General features: G+C 35.8%; 1 protein-coding gene across 4 annotated transcripts in view; it reads left to right on the top strand.

Annotated features, from left to right (window-relative positions):
- MICU3 (mitochondrial calcium uptake family member 3) overlaps positions 1-20206 on the top strand; it is a 93497-nt gene that overhangs the window by 31001 nt on the left and 42290 nt on the right. For all 4 annotated transcript variants that reach the window (XM_029935166.1, XM_029935159.1, XM_029935175.1 and 1 more), the window contains exons 2-4: positions 6735-6888; positions 13767-13798; positions 19566-19644. In XM_029935166.1, coding sequence (XP_029791026.1) covers positions 6735-6888; positions 13767-13798; positions 19566-19644 — 265 coding nt within the window. The remainder of the gene's footprint in view (positions 1-6734; positions 6889-13766; positions 13799-19565; positions 19645-20206) is intronic.

Genomic DNA, 20206 nt, shown 5'->3' with positions numbered 1-20206 from the left:
AGTTTTTGAATTTTGTTTGAAGATTTCTATTTATGTTTGTACTTGTTCAGCATGTTTTAAATTTTTGTTTGGGGACTCATATTTATGCTTCTATTTTGGTTTAAGAAAAAAGGTAAAGAAGCAAGAAGACCAGATGATCTCTGGTTAGGAGGACCATTCTAATCCAAACACATTTATTTCCAGGGAGCAGAAGAAAACAGGTAAACACTTTAAAATTGCTGATTTAAGGTAGAAAATAATGATCAATACCAATAGTAGATGTTACATTTAATGGCGATTCATTAGAAGCCTTCTCTTCAAAACATGACACAAGATAAGAATATTACTGATAACTATTTCACATCTTATTTAGAGATGTGGACTTCTCATAATTAAGGCAATGAAAATGACTATATAAATATTAAAACGAAAAGCTACAACTGTCATTATTAAGAAAGGATTTGTGATTATTTACTTAGAAAATCCAAGAACAAAAGTTATTTAAATGAAGGAATTTAAAAAGGTAATTGGATACAGGGCAAATATACCAAAGTCAGTAGCCTTCCCATTCATCAGAAATAGTCAGTTGAAAATGTAACAGAAATAAAATGCTCCATTCACAATTCAAAATTACAAAGAAACTATAAAAAGTACCAAAAATCCACCAAAGATATTTAAACCTTATATGAAGAAAACTGTAAAACTTTACTGAAAGACATAGTTGAAGACCTGAATAAATAGATCTCTGTTTTCTCAGATGGAAAAAATCAGGCGTCCTAAGTTATACCAAAATTGAATGTCATCCCCAACAAAATGCTAGTAGTAGTGTTTAAATAGAACTTGACACGTTGATTTCAAAGTTCAGTTAGAGGAGAAAATTGAATATCAATCACCATGAATATTTTTAAAAGATTGAGAATAAGATGAAATCTCACTTTACCTAATATCAAAGCATAGCCACATAGCATAGCTATAGTAATTAAAACAGTGTGGCATCTGAGTAGGAAGAGACAAGTAAGGAAGTGGAAATGAACAGATAATATAAAGCCAAGGAAAGGGGGCGCATGGGTTGCTCCGTTGGTTGAGCGTCCAACTCTTGATCTTGGCTCAGGATGTGATCTCTCAGTTTGTGGGTTCAAGTTCCACCTTGGGCTCTGGACTAATAGCATGAAACCTGACTGGGTTTCTCTCTTGCTCTCTCTCTGCCCCTCCCCTACTTGCTCTGTATCTCTCTTTCAAAATAAGTAAATAAAAGTACACCTTAAAAAAGCCAATAAAAGCATTATTTTCTGTTCTGTCTTCGTCTCATCGCATTCTCCAGCCAGATGAACCCACTACTCCCAATTGATGGTAACTAGACTATTCTAGGATCATTCTGGTATAGTGGGCTAACATGGGGAAGTTGGTTTTTACTTTTTACCAGTTTATGTGACATTTGAGCAGTGCCGGTATATGTTACCGCACTATGTCATTTATCACATTAAACTGAGAGGAGGCAATCAAGGAAGCAACAAGTCCACAGCAGTAGTAAGCCCTTTTAAGCCCCTTGGCTCTGGTCATCTCTTTCTACACAAATCATATTCTTCCCTTTTAGGATAAACTTTTTTTTTTTTTTTTTTTTTTTTTTTTTTGTCTGGGGCACAAACCATTCCCAAACTCCTTCCCAGTCCTTCTTTTAAGGTGGTGCTAAATAAACCCAAAGTCACCACATATTGCCATTATCAAAACAGTGGCTACTATTATTGCTAGGTCAGCAGGAGGTAGAATTCATACAATGGAGCTTTTTATTGCTGTTTCAAAAATTTATTTAAATTCCAGTTAATATATAGAGTGGTATTTGAGGAGTAGAGTTTCATGATTCATAGCTTGCATATAACACCCAGTGCACATCACAAGTGACCTCCCTAATGCCCTTCACCCCGAAAGCCGTCCTCCCACCCATCTCCCCTACAGTAACCCTCTGTGCTCTGTGTTTAAGAGTCTGTTTGGGGCCCACCTGGGTGGCTCAGTGGGTTAAGCGCCCAACTCTTGATTTCATCTCAGGTCATGATCCCAGGGCTGTGGGATCAAGCCCTCTGTTGGGCTCTGCCCTAGGTGCGGAGCCTGCTTAAGATTCTCCCCCTGCCTCTTTCTCTGTCTCTTCCCCTTGCATGTGTGTGTACTCATTCTCTTGCACTCACTCTTTCTCAAAAATAAAATGATAAAGTCTATTTTATGGTTTGCCTCTCTTTCTCCCCCACCCTGCCCCCCGTTCATTGTTTTATTTACACATAAGTGAAATCCTGGTATTTGTCTTTCTCTGACTTACTTTGCTTAGCATAATACACTCTAGCTCTATCCATGTCATTGCAAATGGCAAGATTTTGTTCTTTTTGATGGCTGAGTGAGATTCCAGTGTGTGTGTGTGTGTGTGTGTGTACACACTGTACACACCACCACTTCTTTATCCATTCATTAGTCAATGAACATTCGGGCTCTTTCCATAATTTGGCTATAGTTGATAATGCTGCTATAAATACCAGGGGCATGTATCCTTTTGAACCAGTATTTTTGTATCCTTTGGGTAAATATCTAGTGGTGCAATTGCTGGATCATAAAGTAGTACCATTTTTTAAAACTTTTTGAGGAACTTCCATACTATTTTCCGGAGTGGAAGCAGCCAGTTTGCATTCTCACCAACGGTGTGAGAGGGTTCCCCTTTCTCTGCATCCTCACCAATATCTGTTGTTTCCTGTGTTGTTAATTCAGTCATTCTGACAGGTGTGAGGTGGTATCTCACTGTGGTTTTGATTTGTGTTTCTCTGATGATGAGTGATGTTGAGCATCTTTTCATGTGTCTGTAAGTCATCTGGATGTCTTTAGACAAATCCCTATTCATGTGTTCTGTCCATTTTTTTACTGTTATTTGTTTTTTGAGTATTGAGTTTGCTAAATTCTTTATAGATTTTGGATACTAACCCTTTATCAGATATGTCATTTGCAAATATCTTCTTCCATTCTGAAGGTTGCCTTTTAGTTCTGTTGTTTCCTTTGCTGTTCAGAAGTTTTTATCTTGATGATATCCCAGTAGTTCGTTTTGGCTTTTGTTTTCCTTGCCTCTGGATCTAGTAAGAAGTTGCTATAGCTGATATCACATTTAAGTCTTTTATCCATTTTGAATTGTTTTTTGTGTATACTGTAAGAAGGTGGTCCAGTTTCATTATTTTTTGCATGTTGCTGTCCAATTTTCCCAACACCATTTGTTGAAGAAACTGTCTTTTTCCCATAGGATATTCTTTTCCGCTTTGTTGAAAATTAGTTGACCATATAGTTGAGGGTCCATTTCTGTGCTTTCTGTTCTATTTCATTGATCTATGTGTTTGCTTTTGTGCCAGTACCATACTGTTTTGATTACTACAGCTTTGTAATATAACTTGAAATCCGGAATTGTGATGCCTCCAGCTTTGCTTTGCTTTTTCAAGATTGCTTTGGCTATTCAGAGTCTTTTGTGGTTCCCTATAAATTTTAAGATTGTTTGTTCTAGCTCTGTGAGAAATGCTGTTGGTATTTTGATAGGAATTGCATTAAATATGTAAATTGCTTTGGATAGTATAGACATTTTAACAATACTTGTTCTTCCAATTCATTAGCATGGAAAGTTTTTCCATTTCTTTTTGCCATCTTCAATTTCTTTCATATAGTGGAGTTTTAATGAAAACTGTAAATTCTACTTGGTCAGATTCCTTTTGATACCGTTACTCAGGTGGTTAAAGTAGTCAAACTGTGTTTTCTCTGACTTTCTCTCAGTAAAGCATGGATTAGAGGCAAAAATCACAGGGCATTACTGTAAAATGTTAGAGAAGTAGTGAGTGCTTAAACAAAAATGGTGGTGGTGCTGGGTGTGAGAAATGAGAGGCAGAACAATAGGTTTTGTTGATTGATTGTTAGTAGAAGTTAAGGAGAAGGAGGAGTTGTCAGCATTAGGGCATGGATGGTGGAACAAATTCCCACTGCAGTGATCAAGCAGGTTTGGTATCCTGGGACCAGTGACAGCCACTTAGGGAGGAAAGTTTGATTCGAAAACATAGGTACATCATGAGCAGTAAGGGAAAAAGCAGGTAAGGGTAGAAGTCACAGATCAAGTCCATATTAGGTCATAACAAATAAAGATGTTATAGGCAAAAATTGTGGTTCAGAATGTTAGACTGAAGCATGACTTCAGTCAGATTGTGGTGCAGAAACCATGGGAGCTCCACACAGAGGGGTCCTTCAGGAAGTTCATTGGAAATGGGTCTTGGCCACTTAGGTCCAAGGAAATGGCCTATCAAGAAGAAAGCAGGAGAGTAAACTGTGGTCACAGAGAAGATTGATTTCCCTGTGCTAGGAGGAAGAAGAACCCCCTGGGACATATGTGTAGAGAGGGACCTTCGATGTTAGACTGATCCCTGAGGAGTTTTCAGGAAAATGATTGCCCATTATTGACATTAAGTTGTTCAGTGTCTCACTTCTCACCCATGGCAGTGTCAAAACTATTTCACAACACCTATGGTTTACTTGAGTACTTATTATTAATATACTACTGAGCCAACTTGTCTCTGGTACTGAGTCACTTTCTTTATCTTTCTAAAGCATCATTTTCCTTGTGCCATTGCTCTGTGTAAGAAGAGTCTATGTAAGAATCTTCTAAAGCCATGTTTTCTATCAGATTAAATTCAAGTGCTTTAGTCTGGCCTTCAGAAATCATTTTTCCATGAATGCGAATCCTCTGCTCCAGGAAGGTTACCATTTTTCAAATATGCTGTGTAAACCTAGGTGTTCACATTTCTTCCTGAAACTTTCTTATTAACCTCAACCTTTATAGTGCTTTATTTCTGTTTATTCTGGATTCATTCCTTCCATGTTTGTACATTTTCTCTCTCCAACTGGTATTTTTCCCTCCATATAGATTATATATTTCTTTTTTTTTATTATATATTTCTTAAAGGCAGAGACAATATATCCTATCTCTTTTACATGCCATTAAAAATTAGGGAGTGAACCTATCTTTTAGTTTTTATTCGACTACTTGTATAATGTTTTTAAAAGTCTTAGTCTTCAGAATAGCGGGAAAAGATTAGTCATTTATCTGGCCTTTCATGTAATAAAGCGTGACTTAGAAATGCAAAATGTAGTCTTCTTGTTGAAAGTTCTTATGAATTGTTTTGATATGACTTCTCAAGATATTGGATATCTAAATAACTTTAATAGTTTGTACACAACCTGCATTATGACTTAATAGACATAGAAAAGACAATGAAGAGAATAAGCTTGCCATGTTAAATAAGATTTTTTAATGAAATGTGTAAAAAAATTTTTTGTATTTTTGATAATGTAAATTGCTATTAACTCTATAGAGGCAGAATGAAAATATGTATGAGAAGGTTTTGTTTGACCAACCAAATCCACTCCTAGGAATTTATCTCAACTCTTTGTAGATATATGTAAATATATATTCTAGGCTGGTCATTACAACATTGTTTTATTATAGTAAAAGATTGTGAATCACCTAAATATTCAACCATGTGCAATTCATTAATTGTGCTATGCTACATTTACTATGAAATATTATACAGCTACTAAAAAATGGTCCACTAGAGTATTTAGTGACATGAGAAAATAACCTTGATATATCAATTAATTAAAAATAACAGATTACTGAACAGTGTAGTATAATCCCATTTTTTGCCAAAAAAGAAAAATATCTCTATATCTATAAATATTTAAAATCCTGTCTTCTAAATTATATATAATAACTATGTATCCCTTTTGTAATCAGGAAAAACACTAAAAATAGATTTGCCATAATTCAGAGAGAAAATAAATAACAGTGATAGAGATAAAATTATTTATCTGTGAGAAACGATCTTGCAGTTAAGGAAAACAAAAGAGACTTCCTTCCCCTCATATACTCACACTGCTTCTAATTCTGTTGGTCTTAACCTTAGGTAGAATTCAGAATGATCATTGGTGTTAACTATACTATAGTGATCTAGAGTTAGCAACTTCTAATCTAAGCAGTTCTAATCTAAGCACTGCCACTAAGTAGTTTCCTTAAAGGTAGGTAGCCCTGAATGGCTTTCAGGGTTTCACTTATTTTGTTTTTTTAAATTTCTTTAATGTTCATTTATTTTGAGAGAGAGGGAAAGTATGTGTTATGAGAGCAGGAAAGGGACAGAGAATGGAGAGAGAGAATCCCAAGCAGGCTCCATGCTGTCAGGCCAGAACGCCCCATGGGGCTCAATCTCACAAACTGAGATCATGACCTGAGCCTAAATCAAGAGCTGGATGCTCAATTTACTGAGCCATCCAGGTGCCCCTCTTTTTTTTTTTCTTTTTTAGAAAATCAATAGACTATAGCAGATAGACTTCTAAATAGATAAATATGGCCACATAGAGAACACATAGTAGACATTCAGCAAAGTTAGTGTTCCTTATAAAGAAACTGCCAGCTCAGAATTTAATGTTCTTTGAAAGTAAAACTTAAATAAATCACAGGTTCTTCAAAGGGCCTGTTCAGAATTTTCAGGCCCTTGATGATGTTTATTGTAGGATATTTCAAACATTAATTCATTTCATTCATATGGGTAACTTATTTATAACATGATTCAGTTCTCCAGAAGACAATATTGTCACACTTTTTCATTTACTCTGTTGATTCACTTTCAACATTTTTGAAAGAATTTAGCTTTTAAAAGAAGAGGTTATTCACACAGTCCAAATTTATTTGCTTTCTTTAGGTTGCTCTCAGCAGAACAGACATTGAAGACTTAGACCTCTATGCTACATCTCGGGAAAGGAGATTTCGTTTGTTTGCTTCTATAGAATGTGAAGGGCAATTATTCATGACTCCATATGATTTTATTTTGGCTGTTACAACAGATGAGCCCAAATGTAAGTATATTTCTTAAATTCTCTTAATAATTTCATTTTTTCTTAAGTCTAGTTTGTAAAAGGGTAGAGCAGTGTACGTTTTTTAGAACAACTAACCATTTAATGTGGTATTTCAAAGACATTATGCTGTGCAATCTTACTAGACTAATATTTCTTATAAACTCTTACTGATATCTCTTTTCACAAACTTTCATTTACTTTCTCAGCTCATCAAACTTAGACACCTCACTCTTGATATTCTTTTTTTTTAGTTTGTTTATTTATTTTGAGACAGAGAAAAAGAAAGAGAGTGCGCCAGCCCTTGAGGGGCAGAGAGAGAAGCGGGGAGAGAGAATCCTAAGCAGGCTCCACACCGTCATTGCACAGCCTGACTTGGGGCCCAAACTCAGGAACTGTGAGATCATGACCTGAGCCAAAGGGTTGGATGCTTAACTAACTGAGCCACCCAGGCACCCCATATAGTAGATTTATATTCTCCCTATTCAGTTCTTATATCAAGCATACACAGAGTAATTCAGAGGACTGGATTTGAAGCGAGACCTAGGCCAAGAACTCTACCTGTATCTCTTCTGTCTTTGTCTTTGTTCCTACAGTGTAAATAGAAAGTAATTTTTACTCATCTTTCCATGTGTTAAGAGCAGTGGTTCCCACCCTCTTTGGCGTTATGTACATTCTTGCAAATCTCATCAGTGTCTGACTAATAGAAGACAGCTGTATTCTCACCTACTTTTCTTATTTGGTACATTGCAATGTGTTGCTTTCAATGAAGTGTATTAAGAAAATCTTCCTCACAGATAAGTAGGCAAAGGAAAGCCTTTTAATAGCCTTTTCGGATAATTGTCAATATTCTTCTTGGTTACCCTTTCAGCACTTGGCTAGTGGTAGTTTCTTAAAGTTTTGTTGCAATGTGTTGTTTGAAACTTGTGACATCTGTTATGTTAGAATCCATTGGCCTATATTGTTTTTTGAATGAATCTTTTACCCTTATAATCTTATAACATCAAATGGAAGATACTGGTTCACTAAGCTATGCAGATCTTCCAACTGTTGACATATTTATTGTGCAATTAAAAAAGTCACATTCATGGATGTTTCATAACATTATCATAAAAATCTTTACGTATTGGAAAGCTCAGGGTGGTGTATACAAGTTTTCCCAAATTCTGATTTTCACTTGAAAGCTCAAATGTTGTAACTGGCAACAAATGTTGGTGGTTGTCCTGAAGTGATAGCTGACTGTTCATCCGTAAGAGAATGCCTGCCTAATACCAAAGTCTAAATACCGTAATTTGCCTGTCAGTTGTCCTTTCAAGTAAAAATGTATTCCATGAAAAAAGATTCAGTTCACAACTCACAGAATCACAGTGCTTGTTCTCAAGACAACCACGGTCCTTCGGAATACAACAGAAGTGCATTATGCACACTTCCCACTTCATCTCACAGCGTATTATCACATGCACATAAAAACACCCATCGAAGGCCAGCTGTTGCACTAGGCACTGGAGATAAAATGGTGAGTGGAACAAAAAAATAAATAAATGCCCTCCACTCTGATGATGCTTACAGTCTGGTGGGAGGAATCAACGCTCATCGATGAAATAGACAAATCAACAGCAAATTATATCTGTTATCGGTGCCATGAAAGAAAAATATTCCAGGCCGTGAGAGTATATTTTTGAGAAGTAACCTAGTCAAGTAGCTCAGGGAGATCTTCCCAGGGCAATAAATATCAACATGAAATATGAATTGTGAGTAGGAGTTAACTAGGCACATAGGTTGAGAGCAGAGAATTTCAGCAGAGGAAACAGCATGGATCCAGATGCCATGACGAGAGAACGTGATAGACGGAGGAGGGGACCGCGATCTGGGCAGCCACGTGCGAGGAGCAAGGGAGGGGTGATGGTGTGATGCGCGGCTGGGGTGCGGGCTGGTGCCAGAGCTTTGAGCCTGGAAGCTTATAGTAAACATGTCTGTTTTTCTCCCAAAAGTAATGGAAAATATGGCAGTAGTTTAACCTGCAGAAGAATTTGGTGTGTTAAAAAAACAATTCAACTGACTACATTTTAAAGATCTTTTTGACTTTCTTCAGTGATTCGTGAATCAGGCAGCATCCCATCTAGCAGACAGAAAGGAGCTCTGAGGAGCTGTACGAAAGACATATAGGCAGAAAGGAGCGGGAATAAGGGTGTCATACGAGGCAAAAATGTGGGTTGATTATTGCAAGGTTACTCCCGTCTGTCAGGCAGATAACCTAACTAGTGCTGATTGACTCATTTGAGATTCCATTTCTGGCAGAGCAGAAACCATAATTAAGTTGAGTTTGGCTTGGTGACATGGGTCTTAGCATAAGCAACTCTGTTGGACCCGTTGCCTTGTTTTTAACAGGTACATACCATAATTAGATTGTGTTTTGAAAAGATTTTTCAGAGTGGAGATAGATTGGAGAGGGCCAGAGTGAGCATGAGCAGATCAGAGAGGAGACTCTTGTCATGGCTTCAAAAGCTTTTAATGATGGGAGCAATGGTGATGATTGACTAATGAATATGAAAAAGATCTGGCTGGTTTAGCCATATCGATGGCGGTAGGGACCAGGTTTGAAGGGAAAAATTATAACTTCGACTGTGAGTGTGATAGATTTAAGATGCCTTAGACATCTAAAAGGGGAGACATTGAAAAGACAGTTGGATCTGGCTTTTGATGATTCATTTCACTTCTTTGAAAATCAATGTACTCAAGAATCGGTTGTTTGACAATCTACTTGAAACTGCCAAACAAATGTCTGAAGTTATATTAGAACAAATTGTAGCCATTTTTTTCTTCAGAGACTGGGGTATGATAAAACATTAACATGAAATCCTCAAGTTCCAGTATACAGCATAGTAACCGTAGTTGGTTAATACCATATTGTATAGTTATAAAAATTTCTAAGAAAGTAAATCTTGAGCATTCTCAACAGTAACCAAATAGGTAACTATATGAGGTGAAACAAAAATTTGTAAAAGTTCAAAAAAATTAAATTCTAAATAATTTAGCAAATTGGCTACTTTGCAAATTAGCTTTTAATCAATTAATTTTTGATACTCTGTATTATTTCCATTAGAGATGAGGGGAGAGGGCTGGGTAGAGTATATTTTTAGGGCTTATCTGTATGTGGTAATGAATGTGGTATGTATGGATGAGATTGCCTAGGAGGCAGTGGAGTAGGAGACTGTAGAGGACCGAGAACCAGTCCTTGAGGAATTCTGAGACTTTAAAGGGTAAAGGTACAAAGGCTTGGAAGATGAGCCTCAGAAGGACACCTAGGAGCACCCAGAAACATGGGAAGAAGGTCAGGAGTATGGAGGCATAGAGACCCGGAAACACGAATGGAATGGTCAAATGACATGTCAAGTCAGATGAGGACAGAAAAATGTCCACCAGATTTAGTAATTTGAAGGTTATTGATGATTTTTTAAATGGTGTTTCAGTGTAATGATTAGGGCAATGACCAGATTCCAAGAGTAGAAGATGAAGAGATGAAGAAAGGGAGTATAAAGGACTCTCTCAAGATGTTTGACTATGAGGTTGAAAGGAAAGGAAAAATCGTTGTGGAAGTAGAGGCTCCCTCATGCAATATTTCACCGGGAGACTCTGAGGATAGCACTGAAGGGAGGAGCAAACACCTGAGACCAAGAGAGTCAGCAGTGCATTCTTAGCGGTCACTCGGGGGTGGGTGAGGCAGTAGCCAGAGAGAAGGCATAAATTAAGTAGGACTCTTTTTGGGGAGTTGGAACGCCGTGGTAGGGATTATAACTCTGTTCTTTTAACCACTCTCTGCTCCCTGCCTTCCAGAAATATTTGTTGAGAACTTACCATATGCCAGATGCCATATTTTGCCTTAGAATTGAGTGTTTGATACTTTCTGTCCTCTTAAAATATTTTAAGCTTCATAAATGCAGAGACAGTACATAGAAAAGACCCTTATACAAAAATATATATGTGTTCTGTACTTTTTTGTTTAATTGATTTCATACAGTGTGGACTTTTTATGTTTTTATAGATTTGATAAAACAATGTATTTTTTTAAATATCAAATGGTATTTTTGCATCAAATTCTATAGTTTTTGTCAAACATTTTTTTAAGTTTACTTATTTTGAAAGAGAGAGCAAGAGAGAGCACAAGCAGGGGAGGAGCAGAGAGAAAGGGGGAGACACAGAATCCGAAGCAGGCTCCAGGCTCTGAACTGTCAGTACACAGCTTGACACAGGGATTGAACTCACAGACTACGAGATCATGACCTGAGCCAAAGTCAGACACTTAACTAACTCACCCAGGTGCCCCTCAAACTGGAACTTTTAAAACGTAGTTAAGAACAGTCACTAAAGATCAAGAGATTTGTAAAAACTTTTTTTAAAGTGTAGGGTATAAAAAGAAATAATTGCCTCAGAAGAGAAAATAGTTTCATAGACTGAATGTTATTAAATCATATGGCATGTTAAGATTAGACAGGCTTGTATTTAAAAAAATTTTTTTAATGTTTATTTTTGAGAGAGAACCAGAATGTGAGTGGGGGAGGGGTAGAGAGAGAGAGACACACACAGAATGTGAAGCAGGCTCCAGGTTCCAAGCTGTCAACACAGAACCCGAAGTGGGGCTCGAACTGAAGAACCAGAGATCATGACCTGAGCTGAAGTCAGATGCTTAGCCTACTGAGAGCCACCCAGGCGCCCCTAGACAGACTGGTATTTAAACAGTAGCATTCACTTTCTAGCCTTGAAAACTTTGTTATTTAATCTTTTGTCTCATCATTTATAAAACTGAAAATAATACCAACTTCATGAGGTTTTTGAGATTGAGTGATATTGGTTGTGCTCAGTATAGTACCAGACACACAGTAAGCACTTAATAAATGTTGGTAGCTGTCATTGTTGTAGTTACTGTCATTGTTGTGGTCACTGTCATTGTCATTGTTTGAATCTATAATCATAACTAAAAACAAAATCTTTGATACAATTTTATGGTGACACCAACAGGAAAAAAGTGGTATGCTGTGTGAACATTTGCTTTATAGTTACAGTTCAAATAAATGTTAATTGAGATATACATTTGATTGTTGATTATAGCTTTGTGATTGAAATCTAGAAAAGTTTTCATTTTACCTACCTAAATAGAATGTAAAGGGTGAATTTCCCTTCTGGAACTAATATAGCTTCAAGCATTATTTTAATTTTAGTTTTAAAAAATATATTTTAAAAAACTTTCAAATGTACACAGAAGTATGAAAAATATAATGAACATCAACCTATAGCTGAAGAAATAAAATACATCCAATAGAGTTGAAGTCCCTCTTCATCCACATTATATTTATATATGTGGTAACTTCATATGAAATAAGGAATTTAAAAAATCAGCAAATCCTTTGAAGAACAATCTTAATGGCTCTTTAGTGTTTATAAAAAAAAAGCTAATAATACTGAACATGGTGACATATCCGGCAGAATGAATATGTCTTTTGTGAATAATTTACCCTGGAAATCTTATAAACCCTACAGAACTCAAGAGCGTGTCACTTCCTCTTCTGATAAATAGCTTCTGAACATTGCATAAGAGCATGTGCGTGAACTTTTGTACCATTTATTTTTCTTCTGTTCTCATTGCCATATTTCAAAACCAACAGAATAATAAAAATTATTTACAGTGTTTAGTTCATTATGGAAAGGAGATGTCTTTATGAAATAAATGCATTATAATTAAGGCTAAATGCTGAATTCTTCTTTATAAACTTGTGATTTTAATCTTTTGATTACATGTTTGTATTAACTCTTAGGTAAAGAAAGGCTGTTGTTGCTACATAGAGAAGCAATCTATCTCCACATAAATCAGCTTGCTAAATTTTAGAATATATTGCTATCCTTCTAATCTTAAAATGACTTACTACATTGCCTAAAAAAAGAGAAAGTTACATGGCAAAAACTGCCTATCTTGTAATCTTGACTTTGATATAGTGTTTATAATAACTGTGGTTAATTATAAAGAAATAGCCACATTGCCATGTAGAACAATGATTGGTTGTCATTACTGTAATGTAGCTGAAATAATTAGTATTTACCAGTTCCTAATGCAGCTGTGTTAAAGGACTTGATCACGTAGAAACCTGGAATAATTCTTAGGCAGGCATTCACAGTTTTCAAATCTGAGTAAAGGAAATAGCAATGTTGACTGTGCATTTATTCCACTATTATAAGATTAATAGTGTTTTAGATCTTCAAGGGTGTGAGGGGGGATCAGTAAAAGAAAGTGATCCCAGGTGTATTATTCAACCATAACACTGTTGTTCCAGAATGGTTGTTAAATCCAGGGAATAAATGGAAAATAGGATGAGGGTCTCCCTCTCGCATTACCTGCTCTCTCCTCCTCTCTTTTCTCATTGCCCCCATCCTTCCGCTCCACCCTAGAGAGACCTGGCATTTGAGTTATACCCAAAGACACCAGCACGGCAGAGCTACTACACGGGTAGTACCTTAAAATCATAACTTCCCTATGTTAACGGTTTTATTCTAGTAAGAATATTTAATAAATACCAGTATTTGTGTTTTAAGGCTAAAAGATGTTTAACATGGAGCAAGTTAACTTTATAAATCCAGAAACCCCCAAAGTAAGATAATGATTATGGAAAATGTTTCCTTTTCCACTGACATTATTTATTATACCTAATTACTGTACATTAAACAAATACATAACGTAAATAAAACCGTATCTTGGATCTACATCTTGAAGTTAAAAAAAATTGCCTGTTAAAAAAGTTTCATGTTATGAGTTATGGTTGTAGATTGTTTACTCAGTTTGGATAAACATTGCATGAAGTATTTATTTTCTAATTCTTGTATATTTATTACAGTTGCTAAGACGTGGAAGTCACTTACCAAACAGGTATGTTAAAGCTCTTGATGTCGTATGCATGCACACTGTGTTTATGTGTACCCACTTCAGAAAATTGTTCAGCATTATCCTCTAAAACTAATGATACACATTCCTTGTACTTAGCAGCTTGACAACAGTGTATGTACGTGTACCTAGTAACATTAAGCTTGAATATGCCCTGTGATCCAGTAATTTTACACTAATGTATATACCTAGAGGAGCTTATACATGCAGGAGAGGTTTGCAGGAATGCTCTTAGAATATTCATAACAGGTCAGAAAGACTATAATATAATACCAATAGAAGTGACAAATAAGCTTTTATATATTCATACAGTGATGACTATACTAAGTGAAAACAAATGAGTTATACCAGTGCTTAAACTAGACAAATCTTGTAAATATAATGACAAAGTAAGCAATTCACAAAAATATAAATTACACTTTCATTTATATAAAGTCTAAAACTAGGGGGAAAACATAATGTGTAAGGATGCAGTCAGTGGTGGGAAAACAGGAATGAGAAGTATTAAATTCAAGACCATATTTACCTCTGTGTAAGATGGGGGAAAATATCACCAGTAAGAGGTACAAAGAGACTTCTAAAGTACAATTTCTACTTTAAATTTTAATATATTCCTTTTGTACTTTTAAATGTATGATAAACTTCAATATTAAAAAAAAAATCAGTATTAGGATAGCATTCTAGGGAGCTTTCTTAATCAGTTAAAGAGAACCCTCCCAAAGTCCATAGCAAACATGATGCTTACATGTGAAGCTTTAGACATTCTCTTTAAAATTAGGTATGATACAGGGATGCCTGAGTGGCTCAGTGGGTTAAGCTGTGACTTCATTTCGCCTTAGGTCATGTTCTCACAGTCCATGATTTCAAGCCCTGCATCCGGCTCTGTGCTGACAGCTCAGAGCCTGGAGCCTGCTTCAGATTCATTCATTCATTCTCTCTCTCACTCTCTCTCTCTCTGCCCCTTCCCTGCTTGTGCTCTCCTCTTTCAAAATTAAATAAACATCAAAATAATAATACTTATAAAATTAGATATGATACAAATATGTCTGCTATCACAACTATTACTCCCTGTTTTACTACAGGTCTAAGCTAATGTAGTGTATTAGCTTGCTAGGGCTGCTGTAACAAACACCAAAGTTTGGGTGGTGTAACAGCAGAACTTTGCTTTCTCTCATTTCTGGAGGCTGGAAGTTCAGGATCGAGGTGTTGACAGGTGGGTTTCTCCAGAGGCCTCCCTCTTCTCCCTCTGCCATCTTCACATGTTGTTATTCTGTGCATGTCTGTGTCCTGATGGCTTTTAATAAGGACACCAGTCATATTAGATTAGGACCCACCATAATGACCTCATTTTATAATCTTAATTACCTTTTAAAAGGCTCTTTCTAAATACAGTCACATTCAGGCATCCTAAGAATTATGATTTCAAGTGTAAATTTGAGATGGACATAATTCAGGCTCTCACATGTAGTATGACAAGAAAAAAATAAAGGGGTTCTAAGGATTAGAACAGTAGCAAGCCATATGACTGAGAGGAAAATGTAAAAATACATAGATTTCACATGTATTCAAATTTAGTAAAAGTTTAGGAAGGTTGCTGCTGAATATAAGATCAGTTAACCAAAGTTAATAAAATGTTTCTGCACCAGCAATAGCAATTAGAAACTATCCTATCAAATAAGACACTTTTCGTGATAGCAACAAAAACTGTTACTTTGTGTTCCTATCAGATGATGTGCAAGACATTATTATATATTTTTAAAGACATGAATAAACAGAAATAGATCATGTTCATGGGTGTTTCATGTGGAAGAGTAAGGACCCAGAATTTTCAGAACAATTCTGATAAGGAAGGAAGGGAAACAGACATTAAGATGAGAATGATTGGTCCTGTGTCCTATTAAGATTAATAATAGAGCTATAATTAAAATAATATGGTATTACTGCAAGAATTTTTTAATTAGGTGAAAATAATAGACTATAGAGTTCATAAACAGACCCAGGCATATATGGGAAAATCTGTAAATCACTGGAGAAAGGATTGACCTTTAGATACTGGAACAATAGTCTTTTCAACATGGAGGCAAATAAAACTAAATATTAAACTGACCACCGTATACAAAAGCAAACTTCAGATGGATTAAGTTCTTATTTTTGACAAACAAAAATTCTGGAATATTAGAAGTAAAATAAGGGACACAAGAAGGTTCATTAGATAAGACACATAAAGCATAGCTCAAAGGAAATGCTGGCAAATTTTATTAAATTAAAAATAAAAAAACTTTGGCTTACCAGAAGAGTGTCAACAATGCGGAAAGATGTATGATAGATGGGAGAATATGCTTGCAGTATATTAACAGAAAACACTGAGTGTCTTGTACTCATATAGAACTCCTGTAAATCAATTAATAAAGAAGATAACCAGGGGCTCCTGGGTGGCCCCGTCAGTTAGGTATCTGACTTCAGCTCAGGTCATGATCTCACGGTTCATAGGTTCAAGCCCTGCATCCAGTTCTGTGCTGACAGCTCAGAGCCTGGAGCCTGTTTCAGATTCTGTCTCTCCTCTCTCTGCCTCTCCCTTGTTCGCACTCTGTCTCTCTGTCTCAAAAATAAATAAACATTAAAAAAAATTTTTTTAAGATAACCAGTTCCATAAGAAAAAAAATGAGTAAACATATAATGATCAGTAAATTTATATAAAGGAACTCAGTCTCACTACTAATCAGGGATATGCAAATTAAACCTATAGTATGATACTATTTCACACCCATTAGATTATCAGCTTCCAGAAATCTTATAATACCAGCAATTAGCATGGACAAGAAAGAACCAAGTGAGAATATAAATTTGTATATTCACTTTTGAGAGAAATTTGTCAGTATCTAATAAAGTTGAAAAGACATAATCTAAACCTCTACTTCCGGAGGTGTATACTGGAGGAGTAGTTACACTAGCAGTCCCATACATGTTTGTTTTCTTTCTACAGCATCGATTGTAATAGCCAATATATATATATGAATGTTAGTCACTTGAGAAATGAATAAAAGAATTGCCATTTAGGCATATCAAGGACAAATTCAGTGTATAATACAGAACTATGATGAGTAAATACATTAGAGCTATAGGTATCAACTGAGCCAAAATCAAGAGTCAGATGCTTAACCGACTGAGCCACACAGGTGCCCCTGCAATATAATTCTGATGCTAACCACCCAGAATTAGTGTCAGACTCCACAGATTTAAGGACATAGTTCCCACCAAGACTGCCCTCATTTCAGATGCCAGATGCAAGTTCAAGGGTCCCGAGGCCACCCACACTTATGACCAAATGGCTACAAATCCAAGAGATTCCTATAATTCTCCTCAAGTTCAGTAATTTGCTAGACTGACATAAAACTCAGAAACATTCTATATTTATTAACAGTCTATTTTAAGGGATACAAGTCAGGACTAGCCGTACAAAGGGATACCTTGGACAAGTATAGGAAGGAGGATCCCAAATGCAGACCTTCCAGGCCCTCTCCCCGTGGAAAGGTGTGTCTCCTCACACAGTAGCGTGTTCACTGACCTGAAATCTCCACTGAGCTTGGGTGTTGAGTTTTTATCGAGGGTTTCATTATCTAGGTATAATTGATTGATTCACTGGCTAAGTGATTGAACTCCATCTCTCATCCCTTTCCCTATGCTACCCGAGAGGTAGGGAGAGCTCAGAGCCCCAGCCCTCTAATCCATGGTGATTCAGCAGCCCATCCTGGGCTATCCCATAACTCCGGTACAACTCAAGGATATGGAGTCTCGCAGGAACCAGGGGCAAAGGCCAACCCACTTATTTATTATTCAACACCACTCCAATGGAGACCAAGACAGGCACTGAATGAGGAGAGAGGCTCCCAATCTGAGTGGAAATACAGATTTTAATACATTTTAAAATGTCTTAAAGTCAACAGAAGACAAAGATCAATGTGTTAATTGGATAGTCTAGACCGGAAAAATCTGAATTATTACTAAAGTAAACTGCCTAGCCAGTAAGGATCTGGCCCATCATTTAGAAGTTGTGTGACCTTGAGTGAGTTTCTTATTTGCTTTAAGTCTCAGTAGAATATGCATAGTGAGGTTTGTTTTTTAAAATTAAATGAGAGATTGTATTAGCCCATTGTCAGGCATATAAACGGCACTCAGTAAAGGTAGCTATGATTTTTTTGAGTGTAAAGTCAAACGGAGTTTAAACTGGAAGAAATGAAATTGAATACAGGAAATAGTTAAAATGGAGAAAAAGAAGTTAATATTTATATAATAGATACCATGTACATTAAAGTATATATAATATATGCAAAATGTTCTTTTTAATCTCTTGTTCTAACAAAAATATTCATGAAGTTACTGTTTAAGCAGTAAATATCCGGCTTCTCATTGTTATTCATACCAGAATTCTTACCTGTGTGCTGTTGCTGCCCTAACCAGACTCTAGTGGTTCGTGGTATCTGTTACCTGCAACGCAGAGAACTCTACAAAGGAAAGGAAAGCAGGGTTCACAGATGGGCTTCAGGAAATCCATAAATCCCCTAAAGTACCTCTCCTGCCTTTAGCATTGCAGGGATTCCTTATTTGCCTGCTACCTCAGCTTTGTAATGAAAAAATAAAAAAGAAAGGTTATAATGTCACAGAATATTTTTAGATACAACCACATCAGGAAGGATTTGTCTAAAGTGTTTCTCCGACTGGAATGAGTTAAAAAAAAAAAACATTCACATGGATTTCTTGTTAAAAAGACAGATTCTGGTTGAGTAGGTCTGAGAAGTGAGACAGACTTTTCTTACAAGCTCCCAGTGAACCTGGGCTCCTGGGGCGCCGTACGTTGAGGAGCAGGAATCAGGTCTGGAAATAGACGTGGTATCTGGTGTTTTTTCAGTGTGTTACTTAACAGACTACCTTTTTAATTTCACATTATTTCAATTTATCTCACCAAATCCTTTAATACTTTTTTTCACAATTCACCAAAATATAATTTTTGTTTATTTTAACTAAGTATCCACATTCCATTTTTAAGTAAGTATGCACATTTTCACTTAATTATTTTTAACTAAGTATGCACATTGCAAATGTTTAAAATTTTCAGAATTAGCCTGCTGTGATAATTTGATTTTAAAAAGGCTGACTAAGCAATTGAAGTTTGTGTTTTTTACTGAATATATAAGTTAAAATTAGAAAAAAAATGGAAACAGTGGCCACTGTAACTTAGTACCCCTGAACTCCTAGTTCATCTGCTGTCAGCATTCTTTGAGTCACTACTAAGGTATCCTTCGTTCTTTCCCAGTATAATCCTCTATCTATTTACTTCTTCCAGCATCTTAAATCTAAGAGGGCTTACAAAGAAGAGATAGTATGTGAATCCAGTTCATCATCTCTGACATTGATAAGGAAATCCACCCCAATTATCACTTTCATGAAACTCAGGGTTTTCTCTTAAATTGATTATTTTATGTATATTCCTCCAGTTGCTAAACTTATCTTAAATATTTGGTAGCTCTGATTGAATTTAATGTAGCTTCTTTATTATTTATTTCATGTATAGACTGTGGGCATATATTAGGTGTTGTGGTTCAATGAACCACAGGTATAGAATAGAATAAATTCAACCGTGTCTCAGGTCCTTTAGGTGAAGAATTTTTTTGCATAGGCATTTAAATCCTTCTTATCTATTTTATAATTAAGTGGCTTACCTGTTAATCAATATTGTGATATATTAATGTCATAGGAATTAAATCAAATGCTCTCAGAAACACCACCAGTTTGGAAAGGATCATCAAAGCTTTTTCGCAATCTTAAAGAAAGAGGTAAGTCAGTGTACTTATACATTTTTAAATGGACACTATATTATTTATGCTCTTTATATATATTTTTCCTCCTACTTAAAGTAATTCTGTACTTTGATGTGTGTGCAGATAAAAAACTGAAAAGAAAAACACTAAAATATTAATAATGATTGTTTCTGGGTAGTGGGATTAAAGGTGGTTCTTATTTTTATATATATTGTTAGTGTCTTCTAAATTTTTGCAACAAAGGGAACTTTCATAGTTACAAAAAATTATTTTTTATACATATTGAGAAGTGTAGGTTATATTTACTTACAGAAAGCATTTTTGAAAAATACTGATCTCCAAGTGTTTTTCTTCATTAACATTTTACTTCAAGGGGACTATAGATATTTAAAAATACAATTAATATGAAAAACTTATTGGATGTCTTTTGGCTACCTGGTTTGAACATGTTTCTTTTAAAAACAGCACTCACTGCAAAATCCACCTGTTTCAACCTACTGTATTAGCTATATCTATTTGTCTAAGTCATGGATTCATACACTTCCTTGGAATCAAATTATACAGCTTTTATTGCAGT

This window comes from Suricata suricatta, chromosome 1, assembly GCF_006229205.1.
Source record: "Suricata suricatta isolate VVHF042 chromosome 1, meerkat_22Aug2017_6uvM2_HiC, whole genome shotgun sequence".
NCBI lineage: Eukaryota > Metazoa > Chordata > Mammalia > Carnivora > Herpestidae > Suricata > Suricata suricatta.
This window is presented reverse-complemented; position numbering and strand designations above follow the sequence as displayed.